A 26035-nucleotide genomic window follows, 5' to 3' on the forward strand; every position below is an offset into this window, starting at 1 on the left:
TACTTAAGAAGGTAAGTAGAAATAAAAAAGCAAAATAAGTAAATATAATACTCCTAATTCATAAAGCATTTTCTCAACACCACTATTATCGATACTAAGATACCATAAGTGGGCCTTTTTAAAATTTTTGTTGCCTTTTGCCAGCTTTCTTCTCTTTTATATATATATATATATATATATATATATATATATATATATATATATATATATATATATATATATATATAAATATAAATACGCAGCCAAACCGATAAAGTGACAGAACCAATGAATAGTCTTACCTTGGCCGAAGACTCCCCATCGATATTGACAATGAAGCCAACACCACACGCCGCTGTCTCCCGCGAGGGGTCGTACAGGCCCTGGGCGGGGGGGTAGTCCCAGGGTTCGCCCATCGTGCCGGGGAAGCCGCGACTGGAAGGTAAAAGAATGATCATGTTATTACTGGTGGTTGTGTGAAGACGCTGTGAAGAGATGCAGGGAGGTTTCAGCCCCTTCAGTACTGGGACAGATTTTTACCTTGAGATTTGTGTACGATTAAACCATTTTATTGATATTAAGAAGGTCTATGGATGTTAGAGGATTAATGGATACAGTCTTCACTATTCTGATCCCCCACATAGGTTTCTGAAGCTGTATAAAATCACCAAATAGTAAGCAGAATGAATATGGAAATGTGTCACGATACTGAAGGGCTTAAGGTATTTATCATCCTGTTGACCTTTCTTTTAGGGAGCGGTAATGGGCCTTTTTATTGCTCCTTTTATTGCCCAAGGTCAGTGCCCCTCTTATATAAATACAAAAGGAGAAGGGAACACGAGCTCTGGCATCTGCAAAATTAATTAGGAGTAGTGTAGTTATTTGCTCATTCCTCAGCCCGTGGTCTCTTCATCACCTGCTTGCCTGCATCTATTAATGTCTGTACTGCTTATCATGATCTGCTATTACAACTATTACTGTCTCCTACTTACTTTGCTACTACTGTATGTTACTCATTACGATCACTTTTGCATGTAACTGTATGGTACTTGTATGTCACCTCACTTCTTACTATTAACTCAAGTATGGGACTGTTTCATACTGATATTGCTGCTACTGTTTTGTGACTTTACTATTATTTAAACATGTCATCGTATTCATATAGTTATAGCTGTTTGTTTTAGTTGTTATTATTTGACACACACACACACACACACACACACACTAATCTTAAGCTTCCCCAATCCCCATTTGTATATTTTCAGTATGTAAGTACTGCAATACCTAATAAACCGTATATTATTATTATTATTATTATTATTATTATTATTGCAAACACACACACACACACACTCTCTCTCTCTCTCTCTCTCTCTCTCTCTAATTATTTTACTTTACTTTTATATAGAAAGATGGTGAAGGATCAAGAGTTTGAACAGAATGAGAAGAAAATAGAAAGAAAAATTAAAGAAAGTAGAAGATAAAAAAAAAAAAAAGTTTGTGAGCAGACCATATTATTCCCCGATGGTTGTTGTTGTTGTTGTTGTCTCTCTGTTTAGTCACTGCCACCACCAACCAACCACCACCACTATCCAACCCTTCACTGCTAACTACGCTAACGAAAACACTACTTTTAACAACACTACACGATGCTCCAATACCTCCAAAAACATTACAAAAAATCACTTCCCTTCTCACCATAAACCCTTAGCCCCCCAAATCAAGGGAAATTGGATAAGGAAGTCTGCATTACCTGAGTCGGAAACCAGAAAAAAAAATGTGAAAGGAACTACTCCGAGCAATGGAAGGAAGAGGAATAAAAAAAAAAAAGAGAGGAATAAGAAGGAAGAGAAAGGAGTAAAAGAATGAGAAAGAGAAAATAAAATAAATGGAGAGAAAGGAGAACGACCAGACAAGAGGAGGATGGAGAAAGTAGAGGAGGAGGAGGAGGAGGAATGTGGAGTAAAGGGGAGGGAGAGGAAGAGAGAGTGGGGAGGAAAACGGGAAGTAGATAAGAGGATGAGGAAGGGAGAGTAGAAATGGGAGAGATGAGAGATAAGATGAAGAGGAAAGGGAAGAAAGGGGAGGGATAAGAAGGGAATGAATGAGAAGGAAAAGTAGAGAAGAGAAGGAAAGAAAGAAAGAAAAAAAAAGAAAGAAAGAAAGAAGGAAGGAAGGAAGGAAGGAAGGAAGGGTGAGTGAGAGGGTGCATTGTGATGACCACTGACAGAGGAAAGAAGAAGAGAGAGAAAGAGAGAGAGAGGATGTGAAGAAGTGGTGGTGAAAGTGTAGGACGGAAGATGGCAGAAGCTTGTTGGCAGAGAGAGAGAGAGAGAGAGAGAGAGAGAGAGAGAGAGAGAGAGAGAGAGAGAGAGAGAGAGAGAGAGAGAGAGAGAGAGAGAGAGAGAGAGAGAGATTACACAGCTATGTAGAAATTGAGATGAACAACATAAAAAGCTAAACCACATGGGCAAAAACGTGACAACTAGAACCTAACCCGAATTCAAATATTGTTCTTTCCACTACCACGGTAACTCTTTCAATTTCCAAAGCCTCGTAACGCAGCTGGAGCACTAATGAAAGGTAACTGGATGCTGAAAAATCTGCCAATGGAATATTTCACAACCGAGAATTACAAAGGCAACATTACATTTAACTTCACATTTACATCACATCTCGCTCGGAATGATTAAAAGAAAATGAAAATTATCACTTGCTTTGTTTCACTTTACAATTTCGACATGCACAGCTGCCTAAAGTGTACAAGCCGTTATTTTTACTCTCCATTCTATCTTCTCCCTTCCCATACTCTCTCCTTCCCTCTCTACGTGTCCTTTCCTTTCCCTGCAACTACATAATACAATCAGGTGACTTACTTTCCTCTGGCTTAGTACCTGCGTCACACAAAAGAGATTGCTTATAGGAGAACAAAAGACGAGCGCAGCAGCATGGGAAGGAGGAGAGGGAGGAGGAGGAGCAAGGAGGGAAGAGAAGAGAGGTGAGGTGAGGTGAGGTTGGGCTACCGCAGACCGTATTACAAAGGACCATCACAAAGGGGGATTGGAAACTTGCATAAGCTACACAGAACAGGTTTCACAGTAGACCTAAAAAAAGAGGAAGAGGAGTGATGGAAGTTTTAGGGTCTTGGGGCGGAAAAGGCGAGACGTGAGAGAGAGAGAGAGAGAGAGAGAGAGAGAGAGAGAGAGAGAGAGAGAGAGAGAGAGAGAGAGAGAGAGAGAGAGTCAACATTTTCTATTTGTTCTTCGCCATATCTCCTTTGACACGAACAACGGGAAGGGGGGAGAGGGGAGGAGCGGAAAAGCGAGAAGGAAAACAACGGGGTTATAAAACAAGGCGTCTGAGATTTAGCGAAGTGACGTTATAGAAAAGAGGGGAAAATATTTGAAATCAGAAAAGACGAGACTAACAGAAAGGGATAAAAAAATGATAAATGTGAAGAATGTAATAATGGTAGACTGTTGAAAAGTGCAAAATGAGATGAAAAATAGAGAAGTAAAAGGATAACAAAACAATAAGTGATAAAAAAAAGTAAATAAAGAGAAAAATACAAGTAGACAGGTAATGAGTAGAAAGAAGTAACATGTAAAAAGAAAGCAGAATGGAAACACAATAAAGAAACAAAAGAAATAGGTGAAATAAAGTAAAGAAAGAAGAAATAAAGAGGAAAAAAAAAAAAACATATATGAACATATTCAAGTTAAGGTTAAAAAAAACTAGAAACTTGACCTTTGAAGAAAACAAACACATAAATCACTTGCTGCTCTTTTTCGGGATTGGAAAGTTACGTATAATACAGGGAAGGCCTCTCTCTCTCTCTCTCTCTCTCTCTCTCTCTCTCTCTCTCTCTCTCTCTCTCTCTCATAAAACATGACCAGGCAGTCCTACAATCTTCTTTAGTTACATAACACACACACACACACACACACACACACACACACACACAGGTTGAAGAATGGAGTACTGCTGCTCTCGTCTCGTCTCCTGTCTGGCGGGGAAGCGAGCTCTGGTAAGACGAAGCAACTGTGTCGGGAGGAGGTTCAAGTCTGTCAGGATTACGAAACGTGGAAGATTAAGGGAGAGAGGTCAGGTGGGAAGGAGAGAGGGAGGACAAAAGTTGTATACCATGAAGTGAAGGAGGCGGGAAAGAAAGGTTACTAGATACGAGGAGAAATGAGATATGGAAGTAAGAGTGATGGAGGGAGAGAAGAGGTGACTGGATACATACAAGAGATGGAGGAGAGATGGGGGGAAGGAAGAAAAGGTTATAAAAAAAGGAAGGTAAGAGGTAAGGATGAGAGACGAAGGAGGGACAAAAGGTGGAAGGTAAAAAAAATGAAACGTGAAGAGGTGACAAGAAGAGATTATGTGAAAGGAGAAAAAGTGGAGGAAAACAAAGATATGAAGAGAAATAAAAAAAAAATGGGGATACAATGGAAGGAGAAGTAATGAAAAAGAAAGGATACAAAAGAAAGGAGATAAAAATATAAAAGGAACAAGAGAGAAATGAAAGGTAAAGAAGAAAGGTGAGAGGATACGAAAGCCAGAGAATATAGAATAAAAAAAAAACTGGGTGAGGAAAAGAGTAAAGGAGAAAGGAAAAGAGGCGAGAGGGTAGGAAGTGAGGATAAAGGATAAAACGGAATGACACTGGCCAAGGTTGTGGTGGAGGAAGATAGGAGAGGGAGATAAGGTAGCAGATTCAGCCGGTACCATCCTATTTTGGGCACAAGAGGGAGGATTAATGGTTGCCCTTCTTCCTCTCTCACACACACACACACACACACACACACACACACACACACACACACACCTCTTCGTCAGACACAACTCAAACACCTGTGCCTCAAACATTCACCTGCAAAACTCAGTGATTTAAGACACTGTGATTTTCCTCCGTTTAGTCATGTGCCAAGTGTGCGTGTGTGTGTGTTTCAGAGAGAGAGAGAGAGAGAGAGAGAGAGAGAGAGAGAGAGAGAGAGAGAGAGAGAGAGAGAGAGAGAGAGAGAGAGAGAGACTAATGATGGAAGAAAGGAAAGTGTGAGGGAATTATCGGCTGACCCGAGGCGGCGACCGTGTGATGGAGTCCTGCTGGGGATGAGGAGGAGGAGGAAGAAGAAGAAGAAGAAGAAGAAGAGGAGGAGGAGGAGGAGGAGGAGGAGGAGGAGGAGGAGGAGGAGGAACACAAATTAAGAACGTGGATATTTTTATAAGACCACCAGGACAGTAGAAAGAGGGAGGAGTCAAGAGGATATAATTGACGTACCAACCTAACTTCCCCGTCTCTCTCTCTCTCTCTCTCTCTCTCTCTCTCTCTCTCTCTCTCTCTCTGGTGCCAACTATTACTGGCAACCATACGTACATAAACAGATTACCTTTTTGTGGCATTTTATTATCTTATTACCCAGCCACCACCGGTCCCTCCACTCCGGCATTCAGTAGTAGTAGTAGTAGTAGTAGTAGTAGTAGTAGTAGTGTTGTTGTTGTTGTTGTTGTTGTTGTTGTTGTTGTTGTTGTTGTTGTTGTTGTTGTAATGGTAGTAGTAGTAGTAGTAGTAGTAGTAGTAGTAGTAGTAGCACTAGTAGTAGTAGTAGTAGTAGTAGTAGTAGTAGTAGTAGTAGTAGTAGTAGTAGTAGTAGTAGTAGTAGTAGTAGTAGTAGTAGTAGTGGTGGTGGTGGTGGTGGTAATATGACTTGGAGGAGAAGAGTGACAGAAGCGGAGGGAAGGTACAAAAGTCACCTGAGAAGGCAGCTGAGATTGATTTGACAGATCAATTACTCTGCTGCCTCATGCTCCTCTTGCCATTGAGAACCACCTCTTTCTTTAATTGCCTTCTCTAACTTCATTTATATTCTTTTTCATTATTCTTAACGTCTTCAGTACCATGAAACGTTTCCATACTCATTCTGCTTATTATTTGGTGATTTTAAACTGCTTCAGAAACTTATGTGGGGATTAAAATAGTGAAGACTCTAGCCGTTAATTTTCTGACCTCCATAGACCCTTCCTAATGTCAATAAAATGGTCTAATCACACCCAAAACGTAAGGTGAAAATGCGTCTCAGTACTGAAGGAGTTAAGCAAACAGTTAAGGGATGAAAGAATATTAACGATGAAAAGAATATATTTTACAATTTCTTCCCAGTTCAAAGATAGAATGTGGCATTAGGGAGCAATATAAGGAAAGAATGGGGTTTTAATTATACCTGAATGTAAGATAAGACCGAAAATCAATAATTCGTAGTTTTATAAGCACGTTAAAATAGTTTCAAGTCGTCCTCTAAACAAGAAGAGCATCGATTCACTAACACAAACAGCAATCAAGACTAGACAGACAGACAGACTGACAGACAGGTGACGCTCTCTGTTTTGAAGGGGACACAAAGGCTTACTCGCTCGCTGCTTCCTCTCGTCACTCCCAACACGAGAACAAAGCCGTGAACAAACTGGCGCTTGCTCCCAGGTAGGTGGAAGCAGCTCTCTCTTTAAAGCCACGCACGCCAGCTATGGTTCGCTTGGTTATTTGTAGTATTAGTGCCATCAGCTTCTGGAAGGCTTTATCCGATTTCTACTTCAACCTGCGCTATACATCGTTCCTCAATGCTTGTGTGATTTGATGTTATTACTGGTCACTGTATTGGCAGATGAAGAAAGACACGTGATCATCTCATGTTCTGGAGTGCTGATGACTGACCTTTCATTTTCATTAAGACTCTTACAATCAAAACTAATTACTATGTTTATAAAATTCTGATAATGACCTTTATTTTTATTTTTAATTCATATCCTTTTTTCACATATAATATTCATTACTAGATATACCCAAGTAACTAATTCATGTTTTATTCATCAGCGTTGAGTCAGTGAAACGAATCGTATATAAGCGCCAGCCATCAGATTTCATTAGCAATATCGTCAGTCAGCGTTCAGGGGGAGCATCATCCATTACCGCCTCTGAAAGCGTGGCGGCGCCTAATGAAAGCAGAGTAAGCCGAGCAACACACAACACACAACACCTGGCGCGAGGCTGAGCTGTTCATTGCTGGAGTGTGAAGCTTCGGCAAGAGTGAGGCCCGTATTCCGAATCACTTTGCTCTCTCACCATGACTATTTTCAAAGGCCACAAAATTAACTAGCCGGGTTCTCGCGAGTGCCTCACCTGTTAATAACGTATAAATCATGTTAATTTTGTCTATGTAGCCATAAGAACACCCTTTAAGTCCCGTGTCACTTCAACTAGAGCCATCTGAAAGTAATGGAGATGCTGCAAGAAGTGTTTCAGAATACGGTCTTTATTTACCCCACCCACAACTCCAACACAGCGAGGCCACGCAATCATCCCCAACACAAGGCTGCAATCAGCACCATAGCCAGCTATCACAGCGCATCAGATCACCTTTTAATTGGCCACCATAACAGAGTGGATTTGATTTTCCTTGTTGAGTAACTTGGTGAATCGTGACAATCGTGACTCCATAACGAGAAGCATCGCAATCTCCTGCCAAATAGGATATAATGAAACTGATGCCGTGGGATTAAAGCGAATATACAATTAGTGACTTTAGATCGTTAGAGCGGCGTTCCAACATAAAACCACACCTTAGTTATCTAGTAGATGGTTATAATTGAGTAAGCCATCATCTCATTACTGAAACTTCATTTAGAATTACATACATGATTGTTAGACGATTGGTTAGGTTCTACGAGTAACTACATGATTCGTAACTCCTGCCTAACGAAAACAAACACCTTTAACATGGAATAATAATAATAATAATAATAATAATAATAATAATAATAATCTACTGCCTGACAGAATACTACAAAGCCGATGCTGTGGTACTGAGGCCTGTAATCTGAAACTATTTGCTCCCTCACCATCACTGTTTTTCAAAGGCTGCAGTTGAAGATCCTCGTGTTTTAAAGGGTGTTTTTATGTTTCTAGTGATGGATTGGCAAGATTTCTAGTTTATCAAAAGGAAAATCTGTCTTGAAAACCCAGCTTGTTGTCTCTGTGGCCTTGGAAAATCATCGTGGTGAGAGCAAAGCATATCTGAACACGGGCTTAAACGGAGTAATGACTAACACAAGAATGAACAGTCGGTGGTACATAGATTATTAGATGCCGTTCCAATATAATACCACAGATGTTTAATTCAACAATAAACCAATCACCGCACTATTGAAGCTACCATTTAAACTTACCTATGAGCAAAAAAATCCATTATGTATATGCCAAGATACCTTACATAATATTAAGCTTCCTCCCCCTCCTCTCTCTTCATCCCTAAGACACACCTGCACACAGCCTACTTTTCTTCCCATCATCTACTTTCCCATCGATTCTTTACCCAACATTCACCTTATTAGTTATTAGCAGTCCCCTCCACTCTGCTTTCCTTTCCTGCACACACTGCCAGGGCGTGGCGTAGCAGACGGCACGAGAACCAATCCCAGGAAGGCAGGATTGTTACAAATTAGCCTTGGAGAGTGACAATAGACGTTAATAGTAAAAAGTTCACCCGTTACTCCTACTGTGTGTGTGTGTGTGTGAGCAATGCTAACCGTACACCTGACGAAAGAAACACACCAAAACACTACACCATTCGCTCTTCCTGCTCCATCAAAGCGGAATGAAGCTTAATAAGTGTGGAAAGCCAACGCAATACTCAACATTCCCTCATCGCCTCACTTCACGCACCGCAGGATCAAAACACATATCATCACTCTGCACCAAACACTAGTAACTGAATCGAATAGTCTATTTTTCACACTCTCCCTCAGTGTTCCCGTTCAAACAATCAATAAGCTTACGAGGGGTGACTCAGAGCAAGAGGAGGAGGAGGAGGAGGAGGAGGAGGAACAAGACCCGGGAGATAGAGAAAGAGAAGGTTTGAGAGAGAAATGACTTTAAACTTTAACTGGTAGCGGGGAGAAAGAGACAGAAAGAGAGAAGAGGAAGAGGACGAGGCGGAGGAAAAGAGAGAAACAAATCACTAGGATGCAGGTAGAGGAGAGATAGGGAAGGGGATGCCCACTATGCAGTGCTGTTAACGTGTTTCACCTTCATGTTCGCTGAGTGTCGTGGCGGTTTAGAAATCTGTGAATAACTGGCACAGAGAACATGATGTGCTGACACTCGGCAACGGGAGCGGAGAGAGAGACGTTGGGAAGGAGATTGCTGGTACTGAGGCTAAGAGGAAGCAGGACGGCACAGGAGGGAGAGAAGAGAAGGGAGGGTAAAGTGAGAGAAGCAAAAAATGAAAACAGAGACGAGGAAAGCAAGGAAGGGGAAGAGCACAACGGGACTGAGTATGAAATAAAGGGGAATGCATATGCAGGAGGTGAAACAAGAGGCGGTGATGAGATGTAAACAACGACTGTGGGCTGATGAAACAAGAGAAGCGTGAAATTTAAACCCCGAACAAGTGAGGGAGTGGAAGGACGAGAGTGAAAGAGGATAGGGAAAATAATCGAAGTTGTGAGAAGGATGTTGTGCATGCGTGTATTGGAGCAAGAATATGAGAAGAACGTTGTGAAGTCTCATAAATATACACAAATACATGAATCCACGTACATATCATATACACAGAAAAGCAAAGAAGAATAAGGAAAACAAAAGCCTTTCAGAGTGATGAAGAGAAAGAAAGAAAAGAGGAGGAATAACACGATAAGAAAATAAAGGTAAAAATAAAACAACAAACAGAAAAAGAGAATACGATGTAGCTACGAAGGAGAGAAAAGAAATAAAATGAAAGAAAACGAAGGAAAAAAATATTTGCTTTGTAGTGTAGAAGGCGGAAAAAAAGGGAAAAAGAAGGGACAAAGACACGTGGCAGAAATTAATAAAGATAGAAAGAGGAAAGAGAGAATAATAGCAAAAATAAAGAGGGTGGTACGTACCTACAAAATGACCAAATCGAGATAGATAAATGAGATAGCGAGTAGAGAATAGAGTGCAAATGACAGAAACACACATGATGAGAATGAAGCGTGACATGGAAAAAGAGAAGAGAAGATTGCTACTGACGAAGACAGAATGGAGTGGAAGTACAGATTAGGAACTGAGAAAGATGGAACGAGGAAAGAAGAGACGGTGGTAAAAACGAAATGAGAGAAAGCAGAAGAGGAAAAGAAAATCATGGAACGAGGAAGAAAGAGACGATGGGAAATAAAAGAGAAAGTAGAAAAGGAAAACAAACATGGAATGGAGAAAGAAGAGACAAAGGGATAATGAGAAATGAGAGAAAGAATGACAAATACGAAAATCATGAAGACTGTACATATTTGGAGAGAAGCAGAAGCATGGAAAAGGAGAACAAGAGAAGGACGGTGAAAATAGGACAGAGATGAGTTCTGGGAATGAGAGAAAGTAACGAAACTAAGAAAATATAAATGAGGATAAGAAAGATCGGGAGACAACAAGAGAAGATATAAACCTCACACAGGAAAGAAAGAAAAGTGTATATACGGAGAGAGAGAGAGAGAGAGAGAGAGAGAGAGAGAGAGAGAGAGAGAGAGAGAGAGAGAGAGAGAGAGAGAGAGTGTGTGTGTGTGTGTGTGTGTGTGTGTATATCAGTATCATGTCCGAGGAAGAACGGCACAAAAGTTTTCAGATCGAGTTATTACCAGTTCGACTCCTATCCCTCTCTATCCTCACCACCACCACCACCACCACGACTCGTCCCTCTCCCCCACCCTATCTCTTTCCCCGTCTTCATTCGACCCTCGCACTTAGAAGCATTTATCTCGCTAACTCACCGATGATATCGTTTGAAAAAGACAGTGGTGGTCATGGTACGCGAGATAAGAGTGACAACCGTGCCAGGAACATATTAATCTCTTCGGAACTGGGACGCATTTTTGCCGCAAGTTTTGGGTGCTTTTAGACAATTTTATTTGCAGTAGGAAGGATCTATAGAAGGCAGAATATTAATGGCCGCAGTCTTCACTATCTTAATCTCCCACATAAGTTTCTGAAGCTGCACAATATTGCTAAATAGTAAGCAGAATGAATATGAAAACACGTCCAGCTACTGATGGGGTTAACTAAGGGTCTTGTTAGTATATCACTCTATGTAAATATTATATAAGGATGTTTTGAAGGTACTAGTGGTGGTGGTGGTGGTGGTGGTGGTGGTGGGGGCCAATTGGACTGAGGCAATAAGTTTATGTATATTTAACCACACTGCATTGTCTCAAGTCTTTTCTTCGTAAGTCTTAACCAGAATTATTATATTTTTTTATTCAAAGCAGTGATGGAGGTGGTGGTGGTGGTGGTGGCAGGAGCTGTATTGGTGGTGCTAGTAGTACTGGTGAAGCAACGGTTAAAGGAGATAATGAGAGAGAGAGAGAGAGAGAGAGAGAGAGAGAGAGAGAGAGAGAGAGAGAGAGAGAGAGAGAGAGAGAGAGAGAGAGAGAGAGAGAGAGAGAGAGACTGTAACTATAATGAAGCAGGATAAGCAGAAAAACAAAAAGGAGGAGGAGAAGGAGTAGGAAAATAAAAAAAAACACGAGAACAGGAAAAACAAAAGCCGAAGGAGGAGGACGAAGAAGGAAAAGAAGAACAAAAAAACAAAAAAAAAAACAGAAAAGAGACGAGAACGACGAGAACGAGGAGAAAAAGAACAAGGAGGAGGAGAAGGAAAAGAAACAAGACACTAACTAAGACGGACAGATGATGAGCTCCACAAGGTACAGATGTCCATGAGCTTAACCAGGGTGTGTCTCTAGTCATCTTCCCGCCTCACGTCACTCCTCCATCGCTCTTTAAACTTCCCCACTCCCCCCACTCCCCTCTGTGTACACCAGGGGAGAGAGGGAGTGGAAGATAGAGAGAGACAGACACGAAGAACATAACAATGAGGACTATGGAAGAGGAGACACACAAACAAAGGAGATAGAGATAAGGAAGGAGCAGGAAAAGAGACACAGGGAAAGGAGAGAGAAGAGATAAGAAACAGGAAAAGAGACACTGGACTAGAGAGGAGAGATAACAGAGAGGAAGAAAGGAGGACAGGAGAGGTAAATACGTAATGGAGGTACTGAAAGAGAATGGGACAAGGATGAGAGAGAGAGAGAGAGAGAGAGAGAGAGAGAGAGAGAGAGAGAGAGAGAGAGAGAGCAGCTATGAAATATAAATAAGAAAACAATGACCACTTTTAGCTTAGCAACATTTTTTCCCTTTTTTGTAACTTTATGACACTGTACTTCCTTTATGTATTTTTTTTCATAGTGTTTAAATAGAAAGAGACAAAGTAGCAAGGATGAGAGAAGAACAGAGGAGAGTAGAGAAGACGTGTATGAAAAGCAAACACGTAGACACAGTGACATGGTACAATTTTGGGGGGACCGCATGTTATCTAATACTAACAAATACTGACGAGCGCTGAAAAAATAATAAATGTCGACACAGAAAAATAGGCGACGTGAGGCTGAAAACTGATGAGGGAGTCGATGTATTAACTAAGCAAGAGGGACCAGACCAGACAAGCCCACTAGCAGCGAGTGAGGAGGACATGACTGGAGGGAAAGGCTTGTGTGTCAGATACGAGTTCTTGCTTCCGTGTTGTTTAAAGGGGGAAAATAAATATCCACGTTCAAAGAGTCCATGTGGAATAATTGTTTAGAGTTTCAACCATACAAAGAAAGTCGTAAAAACAAGCGAGTACACACACACACACACACACACACACACACACACACACACACACACACACACACACACACACGAAAGAAATAAATAAAGAAAGAAAGAAAGAAAGAAAACGAAAGCTAGAGAAAGAAAATGAAAGAAAAAAACTAACAGGAAAGAAAGAAAAAAAAAAATAAAATCAAAAGAAATTACACAGACACAAAAGAAAGACAGAAAGAAAGAAAGAAAAACCAAAAGGAAAATGAAACACAAAAAACTAAATAGAAAGAAAGAAAACCTCAAAATAAGAATAAAAATTGATCAATAAATAAATAAGAAGATTAAAAAAAAAAAAATGTTCGCAAATGACAAGCAAACGAGTGACGCAGGAGCATGCATGATACGTGGCGCGGCAGAGACAGTGAGCTAAAGACACTGAAGCAAATGGCACCAGAAGGGGATAGTTCGTAGGTGCCGCTGAAAAAAAGGAACGCCAAGGTCAAAGGTAACGACGCAAAACCTGAAAAAAAATGCTCTATTTGTATATGAAGGTGGATTTTCTGGTTCAGTGTGTTATTCGAAGGCCTCACGAAACCTCTCTCTCTCTCTCTCTCTCTCTCTCTCTCTCTCTCTCTCTGTTCTTTTACGTTCTTTCTTCATCATCACCATCATCATCATCATCATCATCATCATAAGACGCTTTTTAACTCTAAACTCAAAAGGAAAAAAAAAACAAGGTCGTGGTCTGTTCCAAGAGTTAAAAATGCTAATAATAATAGTAATGAATGGTTTGAAAATACACAAATCAATGACTGAAGCTTCGTATAAATTCAAACCTATTATATAATTTTGGATGAATTTAATTAAACTCAAATAGAAAAAAAATATCTCAGCACAGCAAAGGAAAAATAAACTCACAGCCATCACTAATTCAAATACGGAGAAAAATCCAAACAATAAAGAAGATAACAATGAAAACGAAATCCTGTGTTCTAAAGTTAATTAAATGAACTAGTCGGGATTTCAGAACTCTCCCATTTCCATTAGCTCTCGATGACAAGAAATTCTGAAGGCTTAGAAAATAAGAAATTCAAATCGAGTTTCCAAGATCTTTCTAAAAAAAACAAGACTTTCCAGCGATGTTTCAAGGACGTTCTTCTCTCTCTCTCTCTCTCTCTCTCTCTCTCTCTCTCTCTCTCTTACCGCGTTCCAATACCTCATTTCCTAAGCAAAGAAAGATTTACATAATGGTGACGTTAATTCATTGTTCGCTAATCTTATCACGCAGCAGTTTACACACACACACACACACACACACACACACACACACACACACACACATCGGTCTATGAGCTCTGAGCTCGCTCCGTAATGGGGAAGACTGGCTGGGTGACCAACAGACGACCGAGGTGAATCACACACACACACACACACACACACACACACACACACACACACACACACACACACAAGGATCATCTTCACGCAGCAAAGTGGGCCGTCAGTTGACCCCTAGAAGGACATCGCTGGCCGCTGCTCCCTGCATTACGTAGTGTCTCTGTTGCTTGCGAGTGGATTGCAGGACCGTTGTCGAGCGGTGGCGCTGCGATGGACAGCCTCTGATTCACCTTGGCGTGGCGGTACGCGACCTTGGAGAAGTGTGCGCCTTGTTATTATGGACTGAATGGATGGTAAAGCTTCTGCGTCTTCGTGTTCGCTCGTATCTCTCTCTCTCTCTCTCTCTCTCTCTCTCTCTCTGGCTCGTATTCTCCAACATTTCTGCGCTTCACCTCTAGTATTTCAAAAGGTTTTATTTAAATTTACACGCGTTTCCAAAGGTGTTTTTATGGCTCTGGAGGCAGGTTAACACCATTTCTACATTATTAACTGGAAAATTACTCTTTAAAATCTTGCTAATCATCACTGTGGCCTTGGAAGATAGTCGTGTTGAGCGAGCAAAGCGTTTCTGGATACGGACTCTCTCTCTCTCTCTCTCTCTCTCTCTCTCTCTGATGAATAAGTCACCGAAAATACAAGGAACAGAGGAACAGAGAAATTGTGTCCAAATGAAAAGGAGAAAAATGAAGAAGGAAGGAGTTGCAGAAAAAGGAAGGAGGAGTTAGGGAAATAAGGATAAGTGGTTCTTTTCTTTACAGACTCAACTGAAATAGCCGTGGAGTCCTTGGCGTGGAGGACACTAAGATGAAAAGGAAAGAGAGAGAGAGAGAGAGAGAGAGAGAGAGAGAGAGAGAGAGAGAGAGAGAGAGAGAGAGAGAGAGAGAGAGAGAGAGAAGGAAGGAAGAAAGAAAGCAAAAGAAAGAAAGAAGCCCCCAGAGAGCATTCTTTTCTTATTTCTTATAACAAGGTCCCAGTAGGATAGCAACAGAGCAACAGAGGAACCCACGCAGCAAGAAACAAAAGAAGTGTATGCATGAGGTGAGCGCATGAGGAAGCTGTCTACAACAGTAAAACGGCAACAATGTAAGGGAAGTTAAAGTTAACCCCTTCAATACTGGGATTTTTACTTTGAGATTTGTGTACGATAAGACCATTTTATTGACATTAGAAAGGGTCTATGGAGGTCAAAAGATTAATAACCACAGACTTCATTATTTTAATCCCTCATAAATTTCTGAAACTGTTAAAATCACGAAATAGTAAGCAGAATGAATATGGAAACGCGTCACGGCACTGAAAGGATTAAGGAAGAACAGTGACAACCAGGGCGACGAGAGAACCGACCTGAGGAGGGAAGGGCAAACACACCAAGGACAAACAGCAGCAAGAGTAAAGTCAAGACAGGGAGGTGAAGGAACCGAAGTCACAACCTTTACCGCCCCACCCCATGCATCCTCCTCTGCTCTCCTCCCTCCTCCCTCCTCCTCCTCCTACTCCTTCTGTTCATGCTGCGTCCACGTGATTTTCTCCACCAAGGTCATGTCCGAAAAAAAAAAGACAACTGGATAAATCGAAAAAAAGATGTTTTGTTATATTTTTCTTAGAGCTTCATTCGGTGTCTTTTTTCTTAATTCTTTCTTTTCTTATTTATTTAATTATTTACTGTTATCATTGTTAAATATTAAAAACAAACAAGTAAAGTGTCACTCCAGCACCAGTCTTCAATTTCGACGAGTTTGGTTTTTTTAACATTTTCTTTTTTTTTCTGTCACTGCACTCCTGAGTAACACATTCCTGATCTTTATGTAAACAACGCCGCATTAATCATTTCTTCAACTTTACTTATATATTCATCTATTTTCTAGCGTTCCAATCCATATATCTTCTTCTCTCTCTCTCTCTCTCTCTCTCTCTCTCTCTCTCTCTCTCTCTCTCTCTCTCATGTAATCACCTAGCCCTTCTTTACTTCCCTTCTTCCCATCATCAAAAGAAGTTTCCCCAGAGATTCTGCTTAGGGTCGTGCACGGAATAATGTACGACCACACACACACACCCGGTAGCTCAGTGGTTAGAGCGCTGGCTTCACAAGCCAGAGGACGGAGGTTCGATTCCCCGGCCGGGTGGAGATATTTGGGTGTGTCTCCTTTCACGTGTAGTCCATGTTCATGTAAATCGTGTAGCCCATGTAAATCGAGGAGTTGTGACCTTGTTGTCCCGGTGTGTGGTGTGTGCCTGGTCTCAGGCCTATCCGAAGATCGGAAATAATGAGCTCTGAGCTCGTTCCGTAGGGTAATGTCTGGCTGTCTCGTCAGAGACTGCAGCAGATCAAACAGTGAAACACACACACACACACACACACACCGCGTAGTGTAGTGGTTAGCAAGCTCGACTCACAATCGAGAAGGCCGGGTTCGAGTCCCGGGAAGCGGCGAGGCAAATGGGCAAGCCTCTTAATGTGTGGCCCCTGTTCACCTAGCAGTAAATAGGTACGGGATGTAACTCGAGGGGTTGTGGCCTCGCTTTCCCGGTGTGCGGAGTGTGTTGTGGTCTCAGTCCTACCCGAAGATCGGTCTATGAACTCTGAGCTCGCTCCGTAATGGGGAAGACTGGCTGGGTGACCAGCAGGCGACCGAGGTGAATTACACACACACACACACACACACACACACACACACACACACACACACACAGCTCGTTCCCCAACTGCTCAGAAACGTTTCAACTGATGAGGACTTACTTGTTGTCCTTCTGAAGCGTAGAAAGATGGGTACGTCGTGTGTGAAAGGGTGCAGCTGGTGGGCACTAGTCTATCACGTGACACACACACACACACACACACACACTCACGCACGTAGGAGGAAGGACTGTTTGCGTTCTGTCCCTGGCGTGCTTGAAGGTCACAACCCTCGATCTGGGTCCTTCCCTTAGGCTGGTGAACAAGAACTAGTGCATGAAATGAGACACGCTCGAATAACAACTGCGTCACTCCCTTTCCTTATCGATCAATGTGTTGCGCCCAGGGAGGATAACAAAAGAAGACACCCACGTACTACATATCTCGCATAGCTTACTATATACTTAAGTTTTTTAGATGAACAGCCAAAGAACTGAAGTGGACTAAAAAGGAGAATGATAAGAGAGTACAGAGGAGTTGTGATGGTCCACACACTACATAACTTACACAACCTGCTAATTGATCTCCTATACCACGGTCATATTCCCTGACTTTGGATTTCATTTGTGTCACTGGTCGTTGGATGAAGCAGAGTAACAAGCAAACGGCAGGAGAATAGTGACATATGACGAGGTGATGTATTGCAAGCTCTACGTGGACTTAGATAACCTATACTAATTAATCACCTGTGTCATCGCCTGTATCATCATTTCAAGACATTTATCCCTTTCTTTTGGCTAACTCTATCGGACCTGTAAGGGGACTGGCAATTAAGTGGGCCTTTTTCATTATTTTTTGTTACCCTTGGCCAGTTTTCTCCTCTTACATAAAAAAAAATCGTACTTTCTAACTTAGGTTGTGAGATGATTAGTTACGCAGGAGTCTGAAAAAAAAAAAAGGCGTCACAAGAGAGCAGTGGGAAGATCTTTTTTTCTTTCCTGTTTTTATTATCCTCATGGTCAGTGTCACCATCACACATCTTAACTCGGGTTGTGAAATGTACAGTTACTTAAAAGAAGCTCAAGAACAAAATGTGATATGAACAATTACTCAAGAGAAGCTCAAGAACAAAATATGATGTGAACAGTTACTTAAAAGAAGCTCAAAAACAAAATAATTCGCAGGAGAACAGTGGGAAGATATAGTGTTGCACGAGGAACAATGTAAACAGCGTAGATGAGGGCTGACCGAAGTAGCGTCTCAAAACCAGGAAGCTAACGACTGTGTGCTCCCTGGGTCTCAATCATCCTCGCGGCCTTCCCTGCTTGCAACTATCTACGCTCCTTTACTAGTACAGACTCTACACACAGGCTCTTCGATGCGCTACCTTCATCCAGGCCACAGGCTATACATTATTCACAAAAGGCAAGACAGTGGGATCGTCTGATGTGGTTAATTTTATTTTTCATGTGGTTGCTTTTGTCTTGCCTCGCCGCATCTTGCAACATTACCGGCGTCCTACCAAAGCTTAAAGGTGCGATAAGGATTCTGTTTATGTTCGCCGTGTGTTGAGTAAATGTGCTCTGTGCTTCCAGACCTCTCAAAGCATTACACTACCCTCCTTGTGGATGTTACTATATTTTTAAGGTAGAGCACAATAACGCGTTTGGTTTTTCTTCTTTTTTTCTTTTTTTTTTATACCGGTTCATGTATTCTGATCTATTTTTCAGATACAGTACACTAACAAACACCCTTTTTTTTTTTTTACCAATGGAAACAACAACAACAACAACAACAACAACAACAACAGCAATAACAAAAACCTACCATGCCAACGCTTATATTTACACCACAACTGTCAAGGTTATAAAATTATCACGGAGACTCAAGCATGCTGGCAGGGAACACACGTTGTTTACAGTGGTAATGCGTACCTTCGCCATGGTAATCATCCTAAAACTCTCTGCTACTTGTACCTTGGGGATCCTGCGTAGAAGACATGCTGGGAACTAAGCACCGAGAGAGACAGAGAGAGAGACTGAGCGAAATCCACGACGCAAAAAATAAATACCAAGATGATAAAGGGAATGGATGAGGGACAGAAAAAAAAGGTAGAGGGGCCAGTAACCTTGTAACCTTGAGAAACACCCAGAGTTAAATCACGTTTGGCAGAGATGAACATTGGAAGGGTATGGGAGGCAGCATGGATGAAAGGTGCGTGGGAAAAAGAGACGAGTGAATGCAGGAGGCTGAAGGGGAAAAATGGATAAAGGGAGAGAACTGAGGGAATAAGAATGGGTAAAGGAATGCGTGGAGGGAAAAAGGTGAGGGAAGGTGTATTGATAAAGAGGGAGTCTACAGGTAAAAGGAATGTGTAGAGGGAGGAAACTGACAGGATGAGTGGACGGGGAGAGGTGAGGGGAGGTCTATGGGAGAGAGAAAAAGGGAAAGCTGTGTGAAAGTAAAACAGTGGAAAGTACGAACAGAATTTGGCCTTGGGAAGGTTAGGTGGATATCAGGTGGAGCTCTCGTGGGTAAAGAGGACAAGGAGGAGGAGGAGGAGGAGAGGGGAGTGTGAGAGGTGGAAGCAAGAGATGCCATGCTCTGATCAGCCGCTGTTCACGTGAGACCGCTGCTGCCATCACTAGCACACCATACCCCCCCCCACCACCACCACACCCAGCACCATCGCCACCACTGCTAAAATGTCTCGCAATGTTCCATATTTGTTGTGTGGTATAAACCAGATTGGATAGCTTCATTTTCCTGCCCTTCTTTCTCTCTCTCTCTCTCTCTCTCTCTCTCTCTCTCTCTCTCTCTCTCTCTCTCTCGTTGTTACCTAGCAGTTATCGTACACCTGTTCTACCTATATATATTTTGTAAATGTAGACTAGTTTTACCTCCACAATCACTGCAATGAGACTTTATATCGACCTCTACCACCGATAAGGTTACCGACACATCCCTGACTTTCACCTGTTCTGCACCTACATATGAAGCAACCTGCAACGTCTTATCTTACTCACGTTGCCTAATAAATACTGAAAACCGGTGGAATGTTGAGAAATCGAGGTGGAAATATATGCTAGAGGGAGGTTCACTCGGTTCGTGATGTGAGTGTCACGTGTGTGGTGTTGTTGGTTGTTGGCTGACTGAGTTCATGACGCAAGGCTGTAAGGAAATATCATTATTATACAGTAGCTTGCCAGTTGAGTAAGAAAGAGTCTGTGCCACCTATACTACACTTTTACCCAAGGGAGTCTTATCATCAACGATCTTAGCTGTTTTTCCTCGCTATTCAATCAAATATTTTTTTTTATATACCAACTTTGTAAATATTTAAGTTCTCGCTTCGAGTATTGTTGACTCTTGCTTTCTGTAGTACTGCGTATCTTGTTTGATTATTCCTCGTCGACGGGATTTATTACTCATTCATCTGCGCGTTGTTGATTATCAGTATGACTCACGCCTTACCTGCACCACGAGCCCAACACGTGATCGTCAGAGACCAGTTTCATCCTTGCTTCTCTAGCCGTCATAGAAACTACTACGCTTTCATTAACTTTTTTTTTTTTGCTCTTTATCGTTCCCTTTTTACAACGCAATGTATTTAACCTCTTCAGAACTGGAAGGCATTGTTATCATGAATTTTATTGACATTAGGAAGGGTCTATGGAGGTCAGATGATTAATGGCCAGAGTCGTCACTATTTCAATCCCCACATAAGTTTCTGAAGCTGTATAAAATCACCAAATATTAAGCAGAATTAATATGAAAACGGGCCATGGTACTGATGGGGTTAACAAAGCTTTTTTTCTTTTTTTCTTCCCTTACGAGTTGTATATTATTTACCTCCTTACATTGGTGGACTGAACATATACTATTAGACTAAATGTTAAGTGGATTCAATGCACGACACACATTTACATTCACACACTACACACACACACACACACACACACACACACACACACACACACACAGTAACGGGGTACACGAGTGGAGGCGACGAAGGGAAAGTGTCATTCAAGTGAGGTGTGATGATACCTGAGACGGAGGGGAAGTGTGTGTGTGTGTGTGTGTGTGTGTGTGTGTGTGTGTGTGTGTGTGTGTGTGTGTGTGTGTGTGTGTGGAAAACCCGTCACTTTACTAGGTTACAATCTCTTGCCAGCGACACACACACAGAGAGAGAGAGAGAGAGAGAGAGAGAGAGAGAGAGAGAGAGAGAGAGAGAGAGAGAGAGAGAGAGAGAGAGAGAGAGAGAGAGAGAGAGAGAGAGAAGAGGAGAAGAGAGAGAGAAAAAAAAAAAACTAACAACAACAAAACAACCCCCACCAAAACCACAACAGCAGCAGCAGCAGCAAAACAAGACCACCACACAACATTGGCAGTGACAGATAAGCGCAGACTCAAGGATAACCGGTTCGCCTCACACCCTCATCATGAAGACGATGACTCGGGGCTCCACCACACCACTGAACTGAGTATCTCAAGAGGCGGCGGCTTCTGGGAGGTCAAAAGCTAATCTCCCCCGCCTCCCTCGCCTGTTCCGTCTGTCCATCCTGCCCCGCCTGTCCTCACCACGCCGCCACTTAGTCCAGGGATGCACACTGCTTGAGCCAATTGTAGACTCATTGACGTTATTACTGCGACATGAATAACCCCTCGAGTCTCATGCGGGTGTGTGTGTGTGTGTGTGTGTGTGTGTGTGTGTGTGTGTGTGTGTGTGTGTGTAAACAAACAAACAAACAAACACACACACACACACACACACACAGAGAGAGAGAGAGAGAGAGAGAGAGAGAGAGAGAGAGAGAGAGAGAGAGAGAGAGAGAGAGAGAGAGAGAGAGAGAGAGAGAGAGAGAGAGAGAGAGAGAGAGAGAGAGAGAGAGAGAGAGAGAGAGAGCTTTCAGGGAAATGAGTACATTATAATTCCACACAATTATTCGTCAGAAGGGGCGGCTAATGCGAGTGTGTGTGTAAACACACACACACACACACACACACACACACACACACACACACGAGTGTCGTCAGTGAAAAATAGTGAATGTTCATATTTTCTTGCATTTTTTTAATCAATAAACTTATAAAACAAATGTGAGTGGCGCAAAACTGCATGAATTACCATCACTCTTGCTATCAACTTATTCCTATCTCGTAGGTAGATTTTTCCCTCCTATCCTATTTTTAATCGATTTTCTTCTCTCCACCGCCTCTGCACCGCTGCCCTACAAACACAGGAGCAACCAGTCTCTGAGGACCACGTGCTGGACTCCTGCTGATCGCCAACTTTGCCCTCCTGGTGAGAGCTTTGCCATCATGTATATCCAATCAATATTGAGGCTGAGACCTTTCACACACCACGCATCCCAGTCACACACTCGCCTCGGGAGGACACTAACTGCTCGCTCAACAATGAAAATCTGTATTGACCTCACCTAAGCCTGAGCAAGGATACTGACTAATGAGATAGCGAGGTGTGTGTGCGTGTGTATGTGTGGGTGGGTGGAAGGTAGTGCAGAGAAATTAAATTCATCAACTGACCTTTCGCGTTTTGCCAGCCTGTATTAGGTCAGTTAGGTCAGCCTTTCTTCCTTTGATGGGTGGAGGTTAGTGGGGAGAGGCAAGAGGAACAAGAGCGACAAGAGGAACAGCAACAGTGATAGAATTCAAAGGAAAGAAAGCAAAATGACATACGGTTTTCTAAACATATGTTACTGTACCCATCCATCTACCATCCACCAGCCGTAGGTCATTGAGAAAGCCAACGAACCCATTCAGCTGGCCCACAACAATAACAAACCTTGGCAGTGTCATCCCCAAGGCCACGGACTATTAACGCATTCATCGTATACTTGACCATGCAGAGAAACCTTTACGCGCCGCTTACAAGTCTAAACAAGTAAACGCGACTTTTCTTTTGCTGCTGATGTTCTTCGCCAATTCCTGTACACCTTCAGTTCCTTCCCACGTGTGTACAAACTTAAAGCACGTCACCTTGAACCTGGGGAGAGCGCGCGTCGTGTCGGCCAACCCACAACACAACACACCTCACATCAACACACCCTACCCCTTCTCCTCGTCCTTGGCCACAACCTGCAACTCGGGTCCCAACGGTAGCTATGTTCGTGATCTGTATAGAGATGTAAGCATGACTGTGTCGGAGGTGCTGCTTTCTTATTTGTTGTTTTCTCTTGGGCATTGACGTGCGTGTGGTTATTGAGGTTGATTGATTGAGCCACATTATTTTGTTGGACTGTGAGACGCGTAGTACATACTATTTATTAATCCATTTTATGATTGGCAAGCGCATGACGTTTTTCGTTATGTATGTCTCTCTCTCTCTCTCTCTCTCTCTCTCTCTCTCTCTCACACACACACACACACAAAACAAACAGTCCTTACTCTCACACGCAACGTCAATACCTGGAATGAGCAGCAAGAAAGTCCCTCACCCCTGCTTGCTTCATCCCAGCTTTCGTCACCCTCGTCGCCCCTTCCCTGCCCCAGCCCCTGCCCCTGCTCCTGCCACACAGTCACAGCCACACTGCCTCCGCGCCCCCAACATCCTTGCCTCACTGACAATGCTGAAGACTTCTCGGTATCATTCGCCATCATGAAAAATTATAATCTAAGAATTTGTCTCGATTGCATCTTTAGGGAGGAAAGTTATTATTTTTTTTTCTCCAAGCTATCTGAACATGAAGTACGACAAAGCTTAGTAAGTGTATGTATGAAAAGAAATTACTGTTTTAAGTTTAATAATGCGAGGAATTAACAGAAGGAAATCCATAGGTACTTTTCTACTTGTTTGTTGTGTTCTCTCTAAGTTTTGAATGCTGATAATGGGTTAAGTTGTCAAGAAATCATAGTGCGTTAAATTCCATGAAACTATTCAGTTTTATGTAATTGTGTCTATATCAATTTCTAACTTTCATTTCTACATTTCTTCATAAAAATAGAATTACTTAACCCACCCATAACATCACTCCCCTTGCATTGGATAACCTCTCCCAGGATTAACTAAGCCTCAGGTAATCTCCAAGGTCTTATTACAGTAATCTGATATATCATTCCTGCAGCTCAAAATTACTTCCGTCACTGGGAAGCTTGCTTCACACACTACTATAATATTATAATGATAAGATTCACCACTACTCGATCGGACTTTCGGTAAACTTTAAAACGTTTACTTCTTAATCTGAGGAAATCCTTTATCCTCACTGCTTCATACTCTATCCAGAAAATCTACCTCATGGATTAGCTGTGGTAAGGAAAAGTAGACAAGAAACTCCTTACTGTCATTCTAATATCTTCCCCGTTTGTATATTTATTTACGAAATGCACCAACACACGACAGAGCGGGTGAAGGTACAGGTAAGGACGAGAGCCATGTGTACGGAAGCAGGTGTGTAAAAATAAATATAACTTCGAGACGCGACTTTACTTCCTTCCTTCCTTTTGCAAAAATGTGAGCTATTTCCGGACAGAAGGAGCAGCTGGCCGACTCGTGCGTGCATCATGCGGCACCAGTGCAAACCATAGTTATTGACGTGTTCTTCCCTCCCTTATCTATGAATGATGACTATCTCTATATTTATATTTCTGCATGATAATCACCTGGATATAATTACTATTGATTATCTCTCTCTCTCTCTCTCTTAATCTAACCCTCCATGTCACTAAAAGAAACATAAGCAAACACACTCCCTACATCACCCACTTCACCACCACCACCACCACCACCAGTCAGTCACCGGCCGGCGTCTAGCCAAACACGCCCCACCTTGCTCTTAACCTCCAGTGCCCCTACGTCTAGCAATGCCTTGCACACTTCCACGACCCACAGGAAATAGGGCCCGCCGCTCCTGATACCTTTCACACCACCCGACACCCTGGCGCCGCACAACAAGACAGCATGTGCCACTTACCTGTAAACGCTGTGTTGGTGCACTGTCGTCCTCCTCCTTCCTAATGCCGGGAGAACACAACTAAGCTTATAGCGACACGAAACTAAAACCGCGGGAACGTGTTACAAAAGCTAGACCGTTCAACTGAATCAGGAGCCGTCACGCACACGCTTGCTCCCTCTTTTCCAGGTAAGATATTAGTATATGAGGTACGTTCTGTCACAAGAGAGCAGTTCGCGGTGCGGTGTCCTACCCCTCTGCCGGCCTAGCGCGTACTGGGGGTGGAGGTCGTCTGCTGTGGCTTTAATTTCCCATCCCGGCGCAGGCGCAGTGCCCCCGCTTGTTATATATCATGTTTTATCGGTCCTCACTTCCCCATGCACCATAATTTATTCAGTTTTTGCCTCAGCATTGCTTCACTCATGTGTAACAACTAAAATGCTGGCTGTAACGCCCCAATGCCCACTTATCTGTCCTACACTTGCTATTACCAACACAATGCATTAAGCTTACGTGGTAACAGTGCAAGCAAGTCTGGTTTTAGAAAGTTTATGCTTTTCTTGCTTGTAAGAAGATTGAGGTGCTTGGTGAGGATGGTCAGGCATCGTGTGTCTCTCAGGAAATATGGAGTGTGAGAGGAAGCTGTCATGAAACGTCGGTTGGAAAGGGAGGGTAATTAAACGGAGCGATAAAAAGTTAGAGTGGATATATTCTCTCTCTCTCTCTCTCTCTCTCTCTCTCTCTCTCTCTCTCTCACCTGATTTATTGGTGCATTTATTATCAGCTGTCATAATATTACGTCTCTTATCAGAGGAAAGCGCTTGGTGGCCTCAACCTCCATATATATATATATATATATATATATAGAGAGAGAGAGAGAGAGAGAGAGAGAGAGAGAGATATTCATTTTAACACACACACACATGACCTGCTGCCATCAGCCTACCCACACACCTCCCAGCTTTCCAACACTCCCAGCCCCTCCCATCACCTGCACCTCTCTCCAGCTTCCCCTCCCAATACCTTCCCGGCTGTCATCGCGCCTCTCCCCCTCCGTGCCCCACAATGCTGCCCTCGTCACGTGAGACCGGCGTGCCCGTCACCCCACTACGCAGTATCCACATGGTATTCTCCCCCTCCCCTTCCCTAACTTGGTTTCTGGGCAGCCACCGCCTCCATGATAGGCCAGTCATAGCGCTCCTTCCTAACCGAGCCCTAGTAACAACCCTGTGACAGATATTGAAGAGGGGGGGTGAAAGTAAATATTAAGTATAAGGTCTCTTTCTCTCTCTCTCTCTGTGTGTGTGTGTGTGTGTGTGTTTGTCTACGTGCGCGGTGATAGTGCGTGGGTTTTTGTATTGAGAGCAGACAGGCTAAGTAGTAAGTTGGTGTTACTGGTGGTGGTGTATTTTTATGTTGCCAGAACGCAATACGCATGGTGTCAAATTTTAGGTATTTGCTGAATATAAGCTGGTGTAG

General features: G+C 42.6%; 2 protein-coding genes across 2 annotated transcripts in view; one reads left to right on the forward strand and one right to left on the reverse strand.

Moving 5' to 3' along the window:
* The window catches only part of LOC123520672 (glutamate synthase [NADH], amyloplastic-like), a 120752-nt gene extending 95912 nt beyond the window's left edge, over window positions 1-24840 (reverse strand). Inside the window, 2 exon segments of the mRNA XM_045283182.1 lie at window positions 282-414; window positions 24578-24840. Of these exon segments, the coding sequence (XP_045139117.1) occupies window positions 282-395 (114 nt within the window). The 5' untranslated portion in view covers window positions 396-414; window positions 24578-24840.
* On the forward strand, window positions 22798-26035 carry LOC123498162 (cornifin-B-like). Its single transcript, XM_045245330.1, has 5 exons — window positions 22798-22812; window positions 23086-23247; window positions 24466-24594; window positions 25535-25681; window positions 26009-26035. Exons 1-5 carry the CDS (start codon window positions 22798-22800, stop codon window positions 26033-26035), a joined length of 480 nt encoding a protein of 159 aa, XP_045101265.1.

The sequence above is a fragment of the Portunus trituberculatus genome, chromosome 47 (genome assembly GCF_017591435.1).
Source record: "Portunus trituberculatus isolate SZX2019 chromosome 47, ASM1759143v1, whole genome shotgun sequence".
NCBI lineage: Eukaryota > Metazoa > Arthropoda > Malacostraca > Decapoda > Portunidae > Portunus > Portunus trituberculatus.

Coding starts and splice junctions, on each gene's coding strand:
- LOC123498162 (XM_045245330.1), top strand. Junction 23,248..24,465: donor ACAATGCTGAAGACTTCTCG/GTATCATTCGCC, acceptor CCCTACGTCTAG/CAATGCCTTGCACACTTCCA. Junction 24,595..25,534: donor TACCTGTAAACGCTGTGTTG/GTGCACTGTCGT, acceptor CAACACTCCCAG/CCCCTCCCATCACCTGCACC.